Source organism: Piliocolobus tephrosceles, chromosome 9, assembly GCF_002776525.5.
Source record: "Piliocolobus tephrosceles isolate RC106 chromosome 9, ASM277652v3, whole genome shotgun sequence".
Lineage (NCBI taxonomy): Eukaryota > Metazoa > Chordata > Mammalia > Primates > Cercopithecidae > Piliocolobus > Piliocolobus tephrosceles.
In genome coordinates this window covers 44805485-44824493 of record NC_045442.1, presented here as the reverse complement: position 1 = coordinate 44824493, position 19009 = coordinate 44805485, and the positions used below count along the sequence as shown (strand labels likewise).

Genomic DNA, 19009 nt, shown 5'->3' with positions numbered 1-19009 from the left:
TTTTTTGTATTTTTTAGTAGAGACGGCGTTTCACTGTGTTAGCCAGGATGGTCTCGATCTCCTGACCTCGTGATCCGCCCGTCTCGGCCTCCCAAAGTCCTGGGATGCTTTTCATATTGTGCTACCAAATTGTGTTCTAACAAGACAATAATAATTTAAACTTTCTGATCAACATTTGTTTTCTTTTTTAATCTTGGTCATTTTGACAGACAAAAACAAGGATCTTTATGTTTTAATTTAATTGCTATGAATAGAATCCATGTTTTCTATAGGCTAGTGCTTCTAAACCACCAGCAGAGCTTTTTGTTTGTTTTTAAGGCCTTTGTTTAGTGCTTCTGGAAATAATTTATAAACAGATTTTAGACATGAGAAATCACCAGTTGAAATTATTAATGTACAAAAATTAATATTTGGAGAAAATAAAAATATTAAATGCTAACACATTAGAAACATTTGAAAGTGGAAAATGCAAACTGAAAACTTAATGTATCCACTAAAGTCTTTTTCATGGTTTTTATGATACCAGAAAATCCCAGAAGGCTAGCTGAGGCCCTCCTCTTCTGCAAAGCAGAGACAAAAGAGTCTCCTCAGCCTTGCCCACGGGCTAATATCTCCTTCCTCCATTTTCTAATGAGCGCATCTCTTAAAAGAGCACAGGAACCCACAGACGTCTGTCCTCTGGCACTACCACTCACCGCAACTCCACATATCTGGTTTCACAGCAGTGATCTACAGAGATCCTATTATACTCTACAATGTCGTATATCTGTTCAATTCAGCACAGTCATGACTTGCTTTTAATCCCAACCAAATGTAAAATAGTAAGCACAAATAAAAATGTCCAATAGTGATCAGTTTTCTGGTAGTACATCATTACTCCCAATGAGCTAGTCTCCAAATGACTTAGAAGAGTCAAGGGGGGAATTCCAGTGTTTTCTCACCTTGAATGCGTATGAGTGGGTACAGGACAGTCATAATGATTGCAAAAAAATGACTTTTAATATTTATTCAGTGTAATTTAAACATTGCCTTTACTACGATGCAAATGCTAGATGTTCAGAAAGGAAAGGGCTCCACAAGGATTTTCACAGCAATACACACATAATCTTCTCTTCCTTGGTCCTGAAGCCTCCAAAGTAGCTAATACTGCATCTTTAAATATATTATTTACACCTTTTTTGTGTGACTTCAAGTAACCTCTGGTTCATGAGCTTATTTGTCCTTGGTAAATTTCTCAATAGTACTCTTTCATTCTACAAGCAAACTATAGGATCCTCTGGAGATCAGGACATTAATACAGCAGGTAAAAATCTACCTAATGAAACAGTATTTCTTTTCCAAGAAATCTTTGCCATTGCTTCTGTGTTAGTGACAAGAAAGAGAGGAGGGGGAGAAAGAGGAGGATGAAGAGAGGAAGAAGGAAAAGAAAGAAGCTCTATCTAGCCAAATGAGTGAACCAGAGGTAAAAAGACATAATTTATCACAAATTATGCCTGCTGATTGAACTATGTTTTATTTTGCTGTTTAGTCTAATAAAATGTCCTTGCTATGTGTCAGTCTCTCTAAAGTAAAGCTAAGATAATTGTTGGTATTAGGAGCTATAAGCAATTTTAAAAATAACATGCACCACTTCTAGTGATTCAAGGAGAAAATAATGACCATGAACAATTACACTCTCCTTTTGTGTCATGACCTCACCTGGTTTTTGAGGTTGACATTAGCATTTCTTCTTAAAAGGAAGGAAACGATTCTCACATGCCCTCGCCTGCAAGCACAGATCAGGGGAGTGTCTCCGTTAAAGCCATCTTGAACGTTGGCATAGCTGCTGTCTTCTTTCACCCACCGCCACACTTGACCAAAGTCATTCTGATAGGCCGCTTGGCAGATGGGCTGAGTCAGGAAAAACAAAAGCAGGTTTTGAAATACTGGCATAATTAAACCACAAAAAGGAAAAAAAAAAAAGTCATAACCCAATACATTAACATTTAAATGTTTTAAAATTGTAATATATTGTTTTGTAGGTAAGATTTTTTGGTCTCGGTTATGCCAAGCCTTAAGTCTAGATCAAGAATTAGCCCATGAGGAATCTCCTACATTTTCCTAAGTTTTCTTGGCACACACTTATGCCCATCAAATAGACAAATGGATGGATAAATAATGAAATACTACAAATTCAACTCAGTAAGGAAACTATGTATAGTGCTTACAGGTAGGTGGGCCTGTCAGAAAAGCAGACATTTTCTTTACTAAAGATAAAATACCTTTATCTTTATCTTTACTAAAGATAAAATAGAAAACAAGCATATGGGGAGGAGTTTAGGGCAGCACTAGTGGTGAAGTAAGACCTACGTCGCACCCTGTATTCAAAGAGCTCAACAGAGCAGAAAAGAGTTTTTTAAGGCAAATAATATACAAATAACAAATTATATGATTAACTACACTTGATTAGATGCTGTTTATAAAAACCATTATGCAGAGCTTCACAAGGCACCATGGGAGTTTAGTAACAAGACTTCAGGTAGCATTATCTTGTCCTCTTTCCCTCCTCTGCTCCAGCCTTCCTCGACTTCTGCTATTCAAAGTTTGGTTGAACCAAAACATGTTTGGTACCTTCCGTCTGGGCCTCTGCCCTGAATACTTCCTCTGCATAAAACATACCCCCTGCCCTTCATCTGAATAATACCTAGCTCACCCTTCGTGTCATAACTTAATTTTCATTTTATCCAACAAGTCTTTTCTTACTCCCAACATTCAGTATCTCTCCCTTACAGCAACTGACATAACCGTAACTCTTTTCTTAATTATGTACAATCATGTATTTCAGGCTAGCATGAATCAGGAGAGTTCTGAGGCAGTGCTGAGAAGGAAGGCACTGAAGTTCAGGCTGTAAACCCCATTTGATTCACCGCTGTTTCCCCAGCATTCACCACAGCACTCGGCACATGGGAGGCAAACACTAAATATTTTTAGATTAATCTTCTTTACATGATGTTTTTCAAAAAGGATTTAGAGTAATACCTGGCATACGGATGGTGCTTAATGTATGAAAGTTATCATTATTGCTACTGTCGTTCTTTAATAATCAAGTCAAATCCCTACTGTGTGCCAGTCACAGGTACCAGAGAATAAAGAGTATAAAAAACGTCATCTTACCCATGTAAAATGTATACATCAAGTGGGGAAATAGGACAGAGACACTCACATGCAGAGTAAATGACAACAAAAAAAAACTTTTGGTACGGGTAGGTACGTAAGCACCTGTGGAAATTGGGACATATCAAGGGGAAAGTCAAGTGGGTGTATTTGCTAATAAACTGAGGTTCTAACATAGCCAAGTATCACAATAAGTGGACTATAATATACTTTTAAACCTAAACGCCTACTCATGAAAGAAACATCCTAACAGAAAATTAACTCAGCAGCAATTAAAGGCAAACTTCTGTACCTTAAAAAATGAAATGAACATGATACATGGGCTTTAAGTTTCAATAGAAATGCACAATTACACAAATCCCCTGTTCTGTCATCCTGAAGTCTTCCCTTTACTAAGCTTTCCAACAGGTGGGCACTTCAGTGTCTCAGCATACTGTGTGGCTGATGTAAAAAGGACTGGGGCAGTTGAAACACTTGTCTTGTGTGGGGAAAAGAGAGATCAGCCTGTTACTGTGTCTATATAGAAGGAAGTAGACATAAGAGACTCCATTTAGTTCTGTATTTGAGATGCTGTTAATCTGTGACCCTACCCCCAACTTTGTCCTTGCAAGAGACTTGTGGTGTGGTGACTCAAGGTTTAATGGATATTGGGCTGTGCCGGATGAGTCTTTGTTAAACAAGTACCTGAAGGCAGCTTGCTGATTAAGAATCTTGCCCCTCCCTGGGCAATGGAACATCTCCGGGTAAAACCCATTGTGTGCTTTGTTTACTGAGTAAGGAGAAGACCGCCTTAAGAATAAGGTGGGGCTTGCTGGAGCAATACTGCTAAAAGGTTTATGGAGATGTTCGCATATGCATCTCAAGGCACAGCATTTTCCTTTGAACTTATTCATGTTACAGGGATTTTTGTTCTTATGTCTTACTGCTGATTTCCTCCCTACAATGATCCTATTTTCTAGCTACTCCCCTATCTTTTAGATGGTAAAGATAATTATCAATAAATACTAAGGGAACTCAGAGGCCGGTGCCAGTGTGGGTCCTCTGAAAACACAGCACTGGCCCCCTGGACCCCGCTTTTCTTTCTCTATACCTTGTCTCTGTGTCTTTATTTCTTTTCTCAAGTCTCTCGTCCCACCTAACGAGAAGCACCCACAGGTGTGGAGGGGCAGGCCACCCCTTCAGTCTTGTGTCAGAAAAACAAGATGTAATTGCGGCTCTGTTACTACCTCCCCCGGTGACTGTGGACAATTCACTTCCCTACTCTGTCTCAGTGTCCTCGGTCATTAAATGAAGGAATAAGGCAGAAGTTCCCTTGGGTTTTCATATTCTATTATTTCTGGGACCCTAGTCTCAACCAACAAATCTTCCACATCACTGCTGGAGTCTAGCGTTATGTCAACACAACAGTGCTTTAATAAAACCGTCAGTGACTTGCCATTGTCATAGCAACAATGCCCAGTCATTTGGATTTCAAAAATAAGTGAAACAAAACTAAATGTAACAAGACAGTGTTAAGTCACCAACTCTTAATTTTTCCAATTAAATGTATTTAAAACAATATTTTTATTTCATAAAAGATATTTGAACAAATACAAAGATCAATGAAGGAGATTTTAACAAAATATGTAAGAATATAATCACCAGAGGGGAAAACAATTCTTTATATTGGATAGATTTAGTTAGCTTTATAGAAAAATTCATTTTATTATCCTTTTAAAAGATTTTACCATAAACTAGTGAAAATTCAATAATGGAGTGATTAGCAGTGGCCGCTACTCATGAAGCATTTGAAAATTGATGGTCTACCATGAAGAGCTTGAAAACAAGTGGCATTAGAGCTCTCATTCTCTTTTCTCAAATATTTAAATTACTTAACAACATTTAAAAAACTAGAATATTTCATGTAGTAATCTGGCTTTCCAGCTTCTCTTTAAAAATGGAAACTTTTGGGTGGGCGCAATGGCTCACGCCTGCAATCCTAGCACTTTGGGAGGCCGAGATGGGTGGATCACCTGAGGTCAGGAGTTCAAGATCAGCCTGGTCAACATGGAGAAAACCCATCCCTACTAAAAATCCAAAAAAAAAAAAAAAAAATAGCAGGGTGTGGTGGCTGGTGCCTATAATTCCAGCTACTCGGGAGGCTGAGGCAGGAGAATCACTTGATTTGGCAGTGATCCGAGATCGTGCCACTTCACTCCAGCCTGGGCGAAAGAGCAAAACTCTGTCTCAAAAAAAAAAAAGAAGAAAGAAAGAAAAAAGAAAGTTTTGCTAACATTGGACCCGTATTCCTGTAGGACACCAAATAACTGATGCTTAGTGGAGGTGACTCCAGTTCTCCATAGTCCCCTCCACTCGCCTTCACATTACACTGGCTCACTTCACTCATCTATGTTACCCACCTGGTAACATAGACCTCCAGGAGCTCTCTGCTTAGGCTTCTCAAAGTCTTTACTAAGAGCTAACTAAAAAGAAGAAGAGAAAAAGATGGGGAGTTGTTCTGCAAGAGTCACTCGGTGCTTTTGAGGGCTTTCTCAACCCAATTTGAGCAATATTACATAAAATACTAACCCTATCTCATCTTTAGTCTTTCTTAGGCTTCCTAGATCCAAGACACAGAGTTACCAGGAAGCTAAGTGTCTTCCTTCTCGGTTGAGATGTACAAATACAGTCATGCTTCACTTCACAACAGGGATACGTTCTGAGAAATGTGTTGTTAGGTGATTTTGTTATTGTGGGAACATCATAGGGTGTACTTACACAAACCTAGATGGTAGAGCCTATTACTAATATGGTATACCCTGTGGCTCCTAGGCTAAAAACCTATACAGCATGTTACTCTACAGAATACGGTAGGCAGTTGTAACACAATTCTAAGTATTTGTGCATCTAAACATAGGTGAACATATAAAAATATACAGTAAAATTATAGTGTAAAAGATAAAATGGTACACCTGTATGGAGCAGCTCCATTATAATCTTACAGGAACACCGCTGTATATGCTGTTCATCACTGACTGTGAGCTCATGTGGTACATGACTATAATTTAATGTGAGAGTTGCACTAACAGCTGAAAAGACTCCATGCTGTTATGAACTTTTGGTTTCCACTAGGGAGCAGCACAGCGTAAGAAAAGCACTGACAGCGGACAGAAGGGAAGTCCAATAGAAAGTGCTGGTTGACAAGCCAGGAATGAAAAAGAGAAGTGACTGTCCATTTGGGTTGCTGGAAAAGCTATCATAAACCCCTTTTAACCCCTTAAGCTCTGGAATTTGGGGGCACCCAGGGTGTTGAAGAAACACACTTGGGAAATTATTATAACTCTATCCCCTAATAGTCTCAGAACCCTTCTCTCCATCCTCACTGCTAAAGTGCTACTTTAGATCTTCATCATTCTCACCAAGACTATTGCACACATTTCTTTCAATCTCAAGTATCCTATATGCCATTTTTCCAGCTTCATCTCCTACCACTGTCTTATCCACACCCTTGATCTAAATAAAGGTATGTGTGTTATTAACAACCATCTCCCCAGCTAGACTGTAAGCTATATAAGGGCACTGTGGCTACATGAGGCTACATTGTGTCTGTACTGATTCATCATTGTACCCCCAGTATCTAACATAGTGCGTGACGCATGGTAGGCATTCAATATGTACCTGGTAAGTAAATAAGAGAAGGAAGAAATTACAAGATGAGTTAACAGTTATTGAGTAGCTCATTTATTCTACTTTAATCCTCACAACAACCCTATAAAGTAGTGTTAATATACCTATTTTGCACAGATGAAACTAAGGGAAATTGTCTTCCTTGCCCAAAGTGACCTAGTTCACAACTGGCATGGCCAAGAGTCAAATCAAGGGGAATGACTGCAGGATGCATACGTTCTATCTCCAATTACTTCAGTCTTGAAAATAAGCCTTCAAAATGTCTTCTGGCTACAAAACTTCACATTTGAGATTTGTGTCCAAAGTAAGCTACAGTCTATACTCAAGATATTGATCTGTACACTTGTGGCATTGGCTTGCTGGTGCTTAGTTATAATCCAGACTCCTTCTCCCACCTGATTTGAATCAGCAATATCCACCAAGAGATAAGAAATGTCATCAGAGAGCCTGCAGGAGAAACCAGAAAAAGATAAGACCCAAAGGCAAAGGAGTGAAAGTTTCAAGAAGGAAGACAGAAAGATGTGATCATTAGCAGCCATGCAGAGGCCAATTTTCATACAGTGATGGGGCTGAAGGAAGAATACAGAGGCCTGAGCACATTGTCTATGAAGAATTAGAGGATGCAATTGGAGAGGAATTGTGGTCAGTTTGGCAGTGAAAAAGCTGTTAGTGAAAGCTAGAGACTTCAAAGAGGTGGGTAGCAGTGTCCAGCCAATGTTCCACACGTTTGTAGGCAAAGTGGTGTCATCAAGTGGTTACAGATCCAGACTCTGGAAACAAACTCTCTGTGTTCCAATCTCAACTCTGTGACTTAAGAGCTGTGCTATTTGGACAACTTACCTAAACTTTTCATGCTAAGTTTTCTTCTGTTTTTGATAATCATGCCTTCTTTATTAAGTTTCAGAAAGAATTAAATGTAACTGTGTAGATGAAGCCCTTAGCTCAGATCTGAGTCACAGTAAACCCTCAATTAATGTTAGCTACTCTTATAATTATTAAAGCATAAGGAGTCAATGAAGATGGACAGAAGTGGTTACGAGAGGGTAGATAATTGCTCAAAGAGAGTGAAGAGATGATAGGATAGAGAGCATTAAGATGGAAGCATTAAGAAGGAAAATTCTGGCTCTAAGGCCAAAGCAAGGGAGAAAAGAGAGCTATATGGATGGAAAGAACTGTAGACCGACTGAAATTTTTTGCCAGAAAGTCAGAGGTTTGATCTTCATTCATTATACTACTATATATTTGTCATAAATAAATAGATATAGCTAGATAACTGATATGGTTTGGCTGTGTCTCCACCCAAATCTCATCTTGAATTGTAGCTCCCATAATTCCCACATGTCATGGGAGGGACCCAATGGGAGGCAATTGAATCACAGGAGTAGGTCTTTCCTGTGCTGTTCTCATGATAGTGAATAAGTCTCACTAGATCTGATAGTTTTATACAGTGGAGTTCCCCTACACAAGCTCTCTCTTGCCAGCTGCCATGATTGACTTTGCTTCTCATTTGCTTTTTGCCAGATTGTGAGGCCTTCCCAGCCATGAGGAACTGTGAGTCAATTAAACTTCTTCCTTTATAAATTATCCAGTCTTGGGTATATCTTTATTAGCAGCATGAGAACAGACTAATCCAATAACTAAATAAATAGCATTAACATTTAAATAGATGAATGGATTAATGACAGCAGACGTGATTGAGACAAGGGTAGATGAGGCTTTTGAGCATGATGGGGAAGATTTTGGCCCATCATAATTAAAACTGTCTACATGAAATGAATACAAATATAAAATGGCATTGAAAACCAGGTTGTAGAAACATAGTAAGAAGATGCAGTTGACTGAGCTTGCCATGTAAGTTTGTGATTTTCTCCAGCAAACCTAGATGAGGGAAGAGTACAGAAAGTGAAGAGGCCAAGAGTAAGGATTAGGAAACATGTCTGATAGGAAGAGAAATGAGAGGAGAGTGGTTTAGCATTAAATTCAGACTGAATGAGCATCATATGTAAGCCAGATAAAGACAAATGAACTTGCAAAAAGAGAGAGAGAAGCAAATAGAAACACAGAGAAGGATCAGGGCACAGTTCATACATGTGGTCTATTAGAAAAGTAACCAGTTAAGAAGTTATCATGAGAGATGTTACAGATAAACTGTCTAGGAATGAGAAGTCAAGTGTGGCCTTGTTGGGTATCTGATTTGGAGTAGAAACACAGGTCAAGAAGGGAGAATGAAGCTTGTGGATGTTGAGGTCACTGAGGATGACCCTGGGGGACAGAAAGAAATGGGAACTTGTGCTCCAGGGAGGTGCAAGTGGGTCCTGGAATACAGTGGACAGAAGTGAGAATATAGAGAAAGGGCCATAAGCAAAGATTTCAAGTAAGAAATTGAACCATGGTCAAAAAATGACAATGGTGACCAAGAAGTAGACTGAATCAGCAGCCGCCATAAGAGAGGGTGTCATAATGCCCAGGAAAAGCCACATTTCAGTGAAGGCACAGAGGAAAACAGACTAGTAGGTGAGGAGGAGATTGAAGAGAAACAGTATTTACCAGCAGGGTGCATGAGTTCCCATGGGTTAGCTGTTCCCTGTGAACAGCACTCCCTAGAACTATGCTCTGGCCAACCTGAAAAGCTAAGACACAGTATTAACAGGGTCCACTGACTAACTTTTCTCTTCAGCCTCATCTATCAGTCTCCCTTTTGCTCACAACTTTGTGGTGATTTCTGGGGCATTCCAGGTTCATTTCTGTTTTCTGGCCTTGACACTTGCATGTGACCTACATGGTGGGCTTCCTGCTAGACCAGATCAAGTATCAGCCCATGAATCACCTCCTCAGAGAGGCCTTCCCTGACCACTCAGCCTCCCAGCCCAGGAACTTTCTCTCTCTCACATCATCCTGTTTTATCTTTTTAAATTGGACTAATTGGTATTGAAATGGGGTGTAATGTGCCCAATTTCCTACAGAGTGAGGTATCTATGACTTTTACCTGGTTTTTAAAGTGCCCCTCAGTGTGCCAACTGTGTATAAACCACTGCTGTTCTGCAAGCTCTCCCATCTCTGGTCAGGCCAATTTCCTCACTTCTACGTTTGGGCTACCTTCTTGCCACCCTTACCTTTTAAACTGTGCTATCTATTCTTCAAGGCCCATTTCATGGTTCATCTCCAAGAAATCTCTTTCATCTTTCTTACCTGCAGCAGGGAATATACAGAACCTCAAGCAGCTCATTGGCCTTAAATGAGCTAGTGGATTAAATTTAGTCTCCTTAACTAGACTGTAACCCTCCTGAAGTTAGGCTTCCATAAGGTCAAGCACCCAGAACATGGATAAAAGTCATTTGTCGGTTGACACACTGATTCATCCAACCTGGCTGGGAATGAGGCTAGGAAAGGGGTTGATGTTTAGAAGGTAATAGATCATGTAAGGACCAGGACAATATTTTGCCTCACTGGTTCTCAACCTTGGCTAAGTATTGCAGTCATGTTTGCACCAACCTAATATTTAAAACATGACCCAGGCCTCACTATTGACCAATTAAATAAGAATCTGTAAGAATAGGATTGGGGCATTAGTGCTCTTTAAATTTCCCTGGTGATTCTGATGGACAGTGACGGTTGAGAATATCTGCAAAGGTAAAAGAAACAAGCCCCCCATAATGGAAGTAAAAATTTAATGTAATATCATAGCTTTTAAACTCATGTTAGCTAAGAAGCATTCAAAACTCTGGAATAATGGAATATTAGGAAAAATCTCATGTGTCCTTTTGCCTTCCCACATGTCTGTCTTTAAAAGTAGCCAAGAATTTGGAGGTAAAGTTTCACTCTGTCCACTTTCCATCTTACTTGCCCAGGCACTAAAATTTAAGAAGTGTCCATGGGTAGAGTATGACGCACCTGGTATGTGGATGATTAACTAAAATAATCAGCATGTTGATGATTAACTGTATGTATTACTTAATAATGTTTTGCACTGCTCTAAGTATAATAGATATCACAACTGAAGAAATACTTGGTATTATCTTAATGGTGTAGAAACATCTGAACAACTTGTACCATTATGGATGTCTTTAAAAGCAAAGCTTCCCCCAAATTACCCCCACTTTTTGATGCTGTTTCCCTAAACTATAATGGAGCTTCTGTAATCCCCAATCTAAGGAAAGACCATGTGGAACTTTGCCTGTGGCTCAGAGGAATTGGTTCGCTGCTTATTAGCCATCTCTATGCTACAAGCTCCCCTCACTGAAAATGTACCATAAAAATTTCTGAGAAAGATTTGTAGGTTTTGGAGCAAAATGATTCCAGTAAAGAGCCTTGTGATTCATGAAATGTCTTCTCAGAAAAGGAAGGAAGATATTTTTCCTTCTTTTCAAATTAAAAAACCTTGAAGAATGATAATAAGCACTAATTTGATTTCTACAATTAATCCCAAGCCTTTGTTTCTGATGACTCATTCTTCACATACTGTATTTTACAAATTCCTTAGTAAATTTCTTCTTTCAGACAAATAAAACAGGCACAATAATTTTTTTAAAGGCTGTTCTAGGCCCACTCATGTCCAATTCATGAATCAGTATTTGCTCAAACTCTTTTGAGCTTAACTGTGCCTCAGTTTACCTTTTGACATCCCAAGACTTTTCTACACTGTCTTATTCGTAACGTAGAAGACAGTTTGACTGGGGAAGGGCCCAGGATTTGAACTCTCAGAAGCCAATGTCTCTAAACATTTAATGGACCCAAACAGGTATTTTAGCATTAAATCTCTAAATGTAAGTCTCCTTTGGGAAAAAATAAAAAATAACATGTTTCTTGAGTGTTACAAGCTCTAAGGGTGCTCAAAGGAGGTTGTCCTTTAATATTGCCTTCCTTCTCTGGCAAAACCACGCCTTCTTATAATGACCTGGTATCCTTTGCTATCTCTACATTCTTTCCATATCTAAACTCATCCCTTCTCTTGGCGTTAAATACCACGTATATGCAGACAAGTCCTAAATTATTATCTCTTGACCCAGCCTCTCCTTAAAGGTACATTTCCTGTATTCATCTTCCATCCCCACCTAGATGTCTCACGGGTATCACTAAGGTATCATGTCCAAATAGAACCCTGAAACACATCCTTCCTTCTGCCCCTCTCTGAGTGTTCCCATCTCATCAGCACCACCAAGTGCTGGCTGGTCTAAGGCAGAATCCTGAATATCAACTTTAATTTCTGGCTTTCTTTCACTGCCAACCTACAAACCAGGAAATCTTTCAGTTAAAAACTTATCTAAAATTCATCCATTAGTCTAATGCAACCATCATTATCACTCCATAAACTACTGTAACAGCTTCCTTCCAGGATCCAGCTTTGCCTCTGGCATCTCTCCAATTTATTTTCCCGTGCTATCAGAGTGGCCTTTTAAAACCCTAATGGTCATATTATTCCTCTCTTAAGATCCTTTACTCACTTTCCATTGTGTTTTGCATAAAATCTAAATTTCTCATTTTGGCCTACAAGACCTGCCTGATCTGGCCCCTGACACCCTCTTTACAGTGTTAACCACCATCCTCATTGTCACTATTATCACAATCACCTTGAACCATTTCAGCTATTTCACCATTGGTTAATAAATGAACAACTGGAGCCTCATTATCAGTGTTTAAAAAAAGCTACAAATGAAGCTTTGTGGAGTGTTTTTTTGTTTGTTTTTTTGTTTTTTTTTTTTTAATTTTTCATTAACTTCAACATAGGACTTCAACAGTTTATCCTTCTGTTTCTTTGAGTCATATATGGCGGTCATTTTAACACCATACTCTTTTTTCATGGTTTCTTTTTTTGAGATGGAGACTCACTCTGTTGCCCAGGTTGGAGTGCAGTGATGTGATCTCAGCTCACTGCAATCTGTGCCTCCCAGGTTCAAGTGATTTTCCTGCCTCAGCCTACCAAGTAGCTGGGATTACAGGCATGTGCCTCCACACCCAGCTAATTTTTCTATTTTTAGTAGAGACAGGGTTTCACCTGGTTGGCCAGGCTGATCGCAAACTCCCAACCTCAGGTGATCCACCTGCTTCAGCTTCCCAAAGTGCTGGAATTACAGGCATGAACCATTGCACCTGACCTCAACACCATACTCTTCTATAAGACATTTTATACCTATACCACTGTCCAATTTATCCAAAAGCTTGACTTTCTGTCTTTTAAGTATACATAAATGCTTCCTTTTTTTTCTTATAACTGTTACCCATAACTATCTGCAGCCTTTTTGATATTTTTAGTAGTATATTTACATCACAGAGTAGAGAAAAAAAAAACAACAACAGAAAAAAAACCACACACATAGAGAAATACACATAAATCTTGGCCCCATTAAGGCAGAGTGGAGAATCTGCTGTAGGCTCATTCATCCTGCACAGGTGCCATTTTTTACCCTTTGTGGACTTGTTTTTTGGGATTTTATGGGAAATTTATGGGAAAATCTGGGTGTGCAAGAGAAAGATAACACAGCTGAAAGGGGCTGGGAAAATCTTTTTTCTCTTGTTAATGCTGAGAATTATTCCTCTCTTAAGATCCTTTACTCACTTTCCATTGTGTTTTGCATAAAATCTAAATTTCTCATCTTGGCCTACAAGACCTGCCTGATCTGGCCCCTGACACCCTCTTTACAGTGTTAACCACCATCCTCATTGTCACTATTATCACAATCACCTTGAACCATTTCAGCTATTTCACCATTGGTTAATAAATGAACAACTGGAGCCTCATTATCAGTGTTATGCACAGTTAAAACTGTTAAAACTGTTAAAACAGTTAAAACTGTTATGCACAGTGTTATGCACAGTTAAAACTGTGCATTGTGCACCTGCATTTTGACTGTGACCCTCATGATCACATGAGGTCAAATAGGAAATGTTCTACTTGTTTCATGTTTGTGCTAAAAAATTTGGGGTTTTGGAGCACTTCCACTCAAATTTTCAGATTAGGGATGCCCAACATACATATATATTCCAGGAACTAGCAGATGCCTGAAATATAGTATGTACTCAATAAATATGGTCGATTAAACAAATGGATGAGTTAATGACTAAATTAAAAAATGTATACAAATTTTCAATCCTGGTGTCTTTTCATATGTGAAGGTTATCATTTTCTTTCTGAACTGTTGTGACTTAGCACAATATTATAATTTGTAAAATTGCTTTCAATATACAAGGAAAGAAGTAGAAAACCAGTTGGGATGAAAATACCTGATGCTCTTCTTGCATATGTTGTTGAATACCAAAATCCTTCTAGGAATTCATACATAAACAAAGTAGATGGAGAGAGTTGGGAAGATTATGAGAATGCAATTTTTCCCCATTGTCTCTGCCTTGCCTTTCTCATATCACAGAATGACACGATGTTAAATGTTAAACCAGATCTCATTAAGCTCTCTTGCTTTATAATATTAAAACTGTGACTCAGAGAGGTTAAATAACTTCCTCTCAAGTCCCATGAAGTTCTTGGCACAATCAGGACTAAAATATAGGTTTTCTTGACTTTCAGTCCAATGGCCATTCAATTAGTCACATCTCTATTCCTGTACCCCCGACTTCTCCTCAACGATACCAGCTTTTCCAATAAAACTTTCTTGACCTAAATTGCTCTCCCTAGACATTGTATATTTCAAGACAATCTTTCTATCTTTTGAACTATATTTCCTTTTCCTGGAGTAACATCAGCTTCTCTGAAAAACATATCTATTGCCAAGGGATTAATTTTAAGTTTGTGTGTGTATATGCGTGTGTGTGTGTGTGTGTGTGCATCCTTTTACTCACTGCCTTATAATGAAATCTTCCCAATGTTTAAAGGAATACATCATTTAAGATATGATTTTCAAGAAACACTTTTTGGCGCCTATGTCTGCAGTTGACAGAATCAAAAGTCTAGAAAAGATTCTTTAAGTCTTCTAAGTATTAGTTCCTGAACTCTTTTAAGTTCTCAGCATTTTTCTTCTTTCCAATTTTTGTACTACTTCACAATGCAACAGTTCTCTGTTGCAAGGTAGGAGTAGAATGTACCTCGTTGGGCCTGGATTTAGTTTACCCACTCTTACCACTAAGGGAACAGGGCACCATCCTAGTTAGAACAGTGGCCGAACAGCAGAGTGGTTAAGATCAGCTCTCTTACGGAGCATGACATATCTGTTGAAATAACAGGTAGTAAAAGAATTTAGTAGTTCAGCAGTGATGTAAGAAGAATCTCTTTGAATGAGTAAACACAGGACTCATCCTAGCCACTAATCTCCAGCCAATAAGCACTTTTCAACTGTATAACTATGAGCCAGTGACTGTCTTTTCCTCAGTTTCTTCATTTGTAAAATAAGGATACTAAAAGTGACTCTTGTAAGATTGCTGTATTAAATGAGTTAATACATACAAAGTGCTTAAAATAGGGCCTGATATATAAGAAGCCCTAAATAAATGTTTGTTTCTATTGTAAATATTATGAACAAATACATTTGATAAGGGTTTAAATGAATCAGCCTTGTTTAAAAGTCCATCTTACGCAGTTGGAGTTACTTATTCAAAATTAGGGCCTCTCCCTGAGCTCTAAGTTTATCGTCTAGTGCAGATTTCAGGACCAACTCTCTGGGATCCTCCCTCATTCTCTCCTTCTTTCTTAAAAATATATATTGTGGCCAGGCGCGGTGCCTCACTCCTATAATCCCAGCACTTTGGGAGGCTGAGACTGGCAGATAACGAGGTCAGGAGATCGAGACCATCCTGGCTAACATGGTGAAACCCCATCTCTACTGAAAAATACAAAAAATTTGTTGAGCATGGTGGCGGGTGCCTGTAGTCCCAGCTACTAGGGAGGCTGAGGCAGGAGAATGGCGTGAACCCAGGAGGCTGAGCTTGCAGTGAGCCGAGATTGCGCCACTGCACTCCAACCTGGGCGACAGAGCGAGACTCTGTCTAAAAAAAAAAATATATATATATATATATATATATTGCATAACTATTAGCACTGCAAAGCTCTAAGGAAGAAATGGTAATCCTATGTCCCCAATCTAAAGGAGCTTCCCACACTCAAATTGGGGGAAGTTTTTTTAAAAAAATAGATTCTTCCAGGCAACATAGGACCAGGGATACAGCAGGCTTTTTCTTGTCCTTAATGAGTAGCTCAGTCTTTATTCTTAGGAAACACAGAGCAAATGGTGTATAACAAATGAGTAGGCTATGTTTAAATATTTAAGAGATCTAAGAGATTACTATTTAAAGGTCCTACTTCCAACTTTCTACATCAGAAAGTTGAATGAAAGGTCCTACTTCCAACTTTCTATATCAGAATACCTGAGGATGAGACTAGGCTTTTTTTTTTTTTTTTGGTTTCTTTTTCCAGATCATATATAATTCCCACATGCAATCCGAAAAAGCAACCAAAATGCAGAATCTTAGGTCCCAGATCTACAGACTAAAAATCTGCATTTAAACAAGACCTTCAGAAGATCTGTATGCACATTAAAATTGGAAAAGCACTGGCCTGTGGTAGTCCTTCTTTCTCAGGATAGTGGTAAACAGATCACCCCTGTGTCAGAACCACCTGGGATGCTCCTTCTAGAAAGTATACTTTTGTGTCCCGCCACAGACTGAGTGAAACAGACTCTCTGGGTTGGAGTCCCTTGAAACAGCATTTCGACAAACTTCTTTCCCTGACACTTGGGCAATCTAAAGTTTGAGTGTTACCAGAGTAGCCTTTAACAGCACTACATGTTTTGTCATTTTCATATATATGGTCTCTTTATGACACTAAAATCACTGAGCAAGACATACCTAGAGTTATAAACCAATCAAACAGTATGTTTGCACACACAGAGAGATATACACACACAACATTAGAAATAACTGCAAATAAACTGTCTTTAATACTGGGAGATCAAAACTATCCAAGGAGGTTCCCCTGAGCATCTGCAATGAAATGCAGATTAACCAGTTAATTGTGTCAGAGAGGAGAGGTTGTAAATTACATATAATGACATCATTACACCTCTTGTACTCTTGTCTAAATATTCCTTGCTTGTACTTTCTTGAAACATTATTAAAAATCCATTTGATTCTAATAAGTTACTTCCGATACAAGTAAAAGTATAGTATCAGATGTGAATATAAAATAATCAGATTATCAAAATATATTGTTCTTATTCCTCTTCTTCATAGTGATGGTCTTTACTAATAATTACTAAGGGTGAGTTTCCCTTCAAATACCAAGCTGAAAGGCATTACTCTGGTCATGTGGTTCCATAAAACAGGCAGTCAATCTTTTGGATATTTAGAAAATCCAATTGGGTAAAATTTTCTCTTTTTCTCTGAGCGTTTGTCATGAGAAAAGCACAACTGAAACTCAATTTTGTCCAAATTATCCCTACAAACATCCGGACACTATGAAATATGTATTATAATCATCTCAACTTAGATCTAGCTAATATTTTAGAATTACAAAATACTTTGTCTTAAACTATTAAGAATATCAAAAAGAAGAACACATAGGACTTTATTTTTTCTGACTTAATACTCCCCCAGGGAGTTGAACAGACAAAACAGAAATATATTAACAGGGATAGACAATTGCATTTGAAAAGCATGAGCAACTTTTAACATCTTTGGAACTCTACTTTCAGAAAGGTGATGTACCTCAGAGTATAGGATTCCCATGCTGGTCCTTCACAGGCTTACTTCACCTCTACAGCTTCTTGAATCTTCCAGAGGTATTTCTGATGAATATCAAAATCCTTCCTGGCTGAGAGGAAAGTCCCTAGAAGTCCAAGCTGGTGGCAAGGCTCAGGAGTGCTTTTCTAGCAAACACCTGTGAGTGCTTTTCCAACAGCTCAGGCAGCAGCACACATTCCAGGGAGCCCAGCCCAATGAAACAAAGGCACTGGTGTCATGTGTAATGACCCAAGCCTGTATCATCTAATGTTACAACCCTGAGGAGCCGGTTTCTGAGTCATATTTGCTCTGCCAGTGGTAACATACAGGAAAGAAGGAAGCAAAGTTAAGGGAGGAAGAAACGTTCTTACACTGGCAGGAAGGACTCAGGGTTCAAACCAAGGTACTGTATTTCACACATTTCCTAATCAAAATCTGGTTTTCAGCGGCCATTGAGAAAGTCCAGAGACCAACAAACTTACTTGTGAGAGCCATATGTGTCTGACAAAGAGCTTGAAATATAATCTTCAAAATTCTCAGCCTAACAATTAACAGTTTTCCAGCTATTTATACAGTTTTGTAAACTAATAAATTTACTAACATAATAAGTTGTTTTAAATATTCTAATACCATTAACACATTTAGCCAAATTACTTTATAATATTCAATTTAAAATCATAAGTCTAAAATCAAATACTCTATGATGCATTTTAAATTGCAATTAATGTATCAAACATGCTAGTATGCCAAATCTCTTAAATATTGTAAACATTTTATATGCTACATATAATATTAATTATTCACACACTTTCTCTGAACTGAATACAATCACATCAAACTTTCCTAGAACTGAAACACCCAACCGTCCACACACCCATTATAATCATGGGAGCAGCCCAAACGCACCCTACTTTGTTGATAACAAATGTCAAGTTACTTTGTAGCTATAACAGAGTTGAAAACTGTAAGTCATTTAGCCTAGGCACACACAATTAAAATACTTTTGCCTCTAACAGCACCTAGAACCAATGATCCCTTCTCTGGGAACCAAGAAGACAAGGACATAATGGGAACCTAATGTAGGAACTCTTTCAGAAGCTGGGGGCTCATTGGCCCAGAAGATCCAGGACTGAAATCTGCTTCAACATACCTTTCCTTAAATGGTCAAATTTGAAGCCCTTCAATCAGTCTCCCTGCCAAGCCAACATTCCTAAATCCTTTCCCTTGCCCTCTAAGCCATACATTTTCTTGGATTCCAAATTGGGGAGGCAGATTTGAACCCACCTCCTGTCTCTTAATAAAGTATTTCTTTCCTCAAAACCCAGTGTTCTGAGTATTGGCTTCTGTGAGCACAGGGCAGCAAGTCTATTTGCTCAATAATATCGTGGAAGAAATAGTTCAACCATCTCAGACAAATCGATGTGGTTTTCCCAATCAGTTGAGGCTCCTTAGTGGCCAGAAAGTAGTGGCCAGAATACTAGGCCTGTGCCTAGTATTCAAAGAAATTCTTCTTACTCCACTGGTGGATACA

The 19009-nt window shown here is 38.6% G+C and overlaps 1 protein-coding gene across 1 annotated transcript in view; it reads right to left on the bottom strand.

Annotated features, from left to right (window-relative positions):
• The window catches only part of ANKRD22 (ankyrin repeat domain 22), a 28200-nt gene extending 10350 nt beyond the window's left edge, over positions 1–17850 (bottom strand). The window contains exons 1-2 of the mRNA XM_023225224.1: positions 17464–17850; positions 1699–1890 (exon numbers count right to left, since the gene is read on the bottom strand). Coding sequence (XP_023080992.1) covers positions 1699–1890; positions 17464–17484 — 213 coding nt within the window. The 5' untranslated portion in view covers positions 17485–17850. The remainder of the gene's footprint in view (positions 1–1698; positions 1891–17463) is intronic.
• Between the last annotated feature and the right edge of the window lie 1159 nt (positions 17851–19009).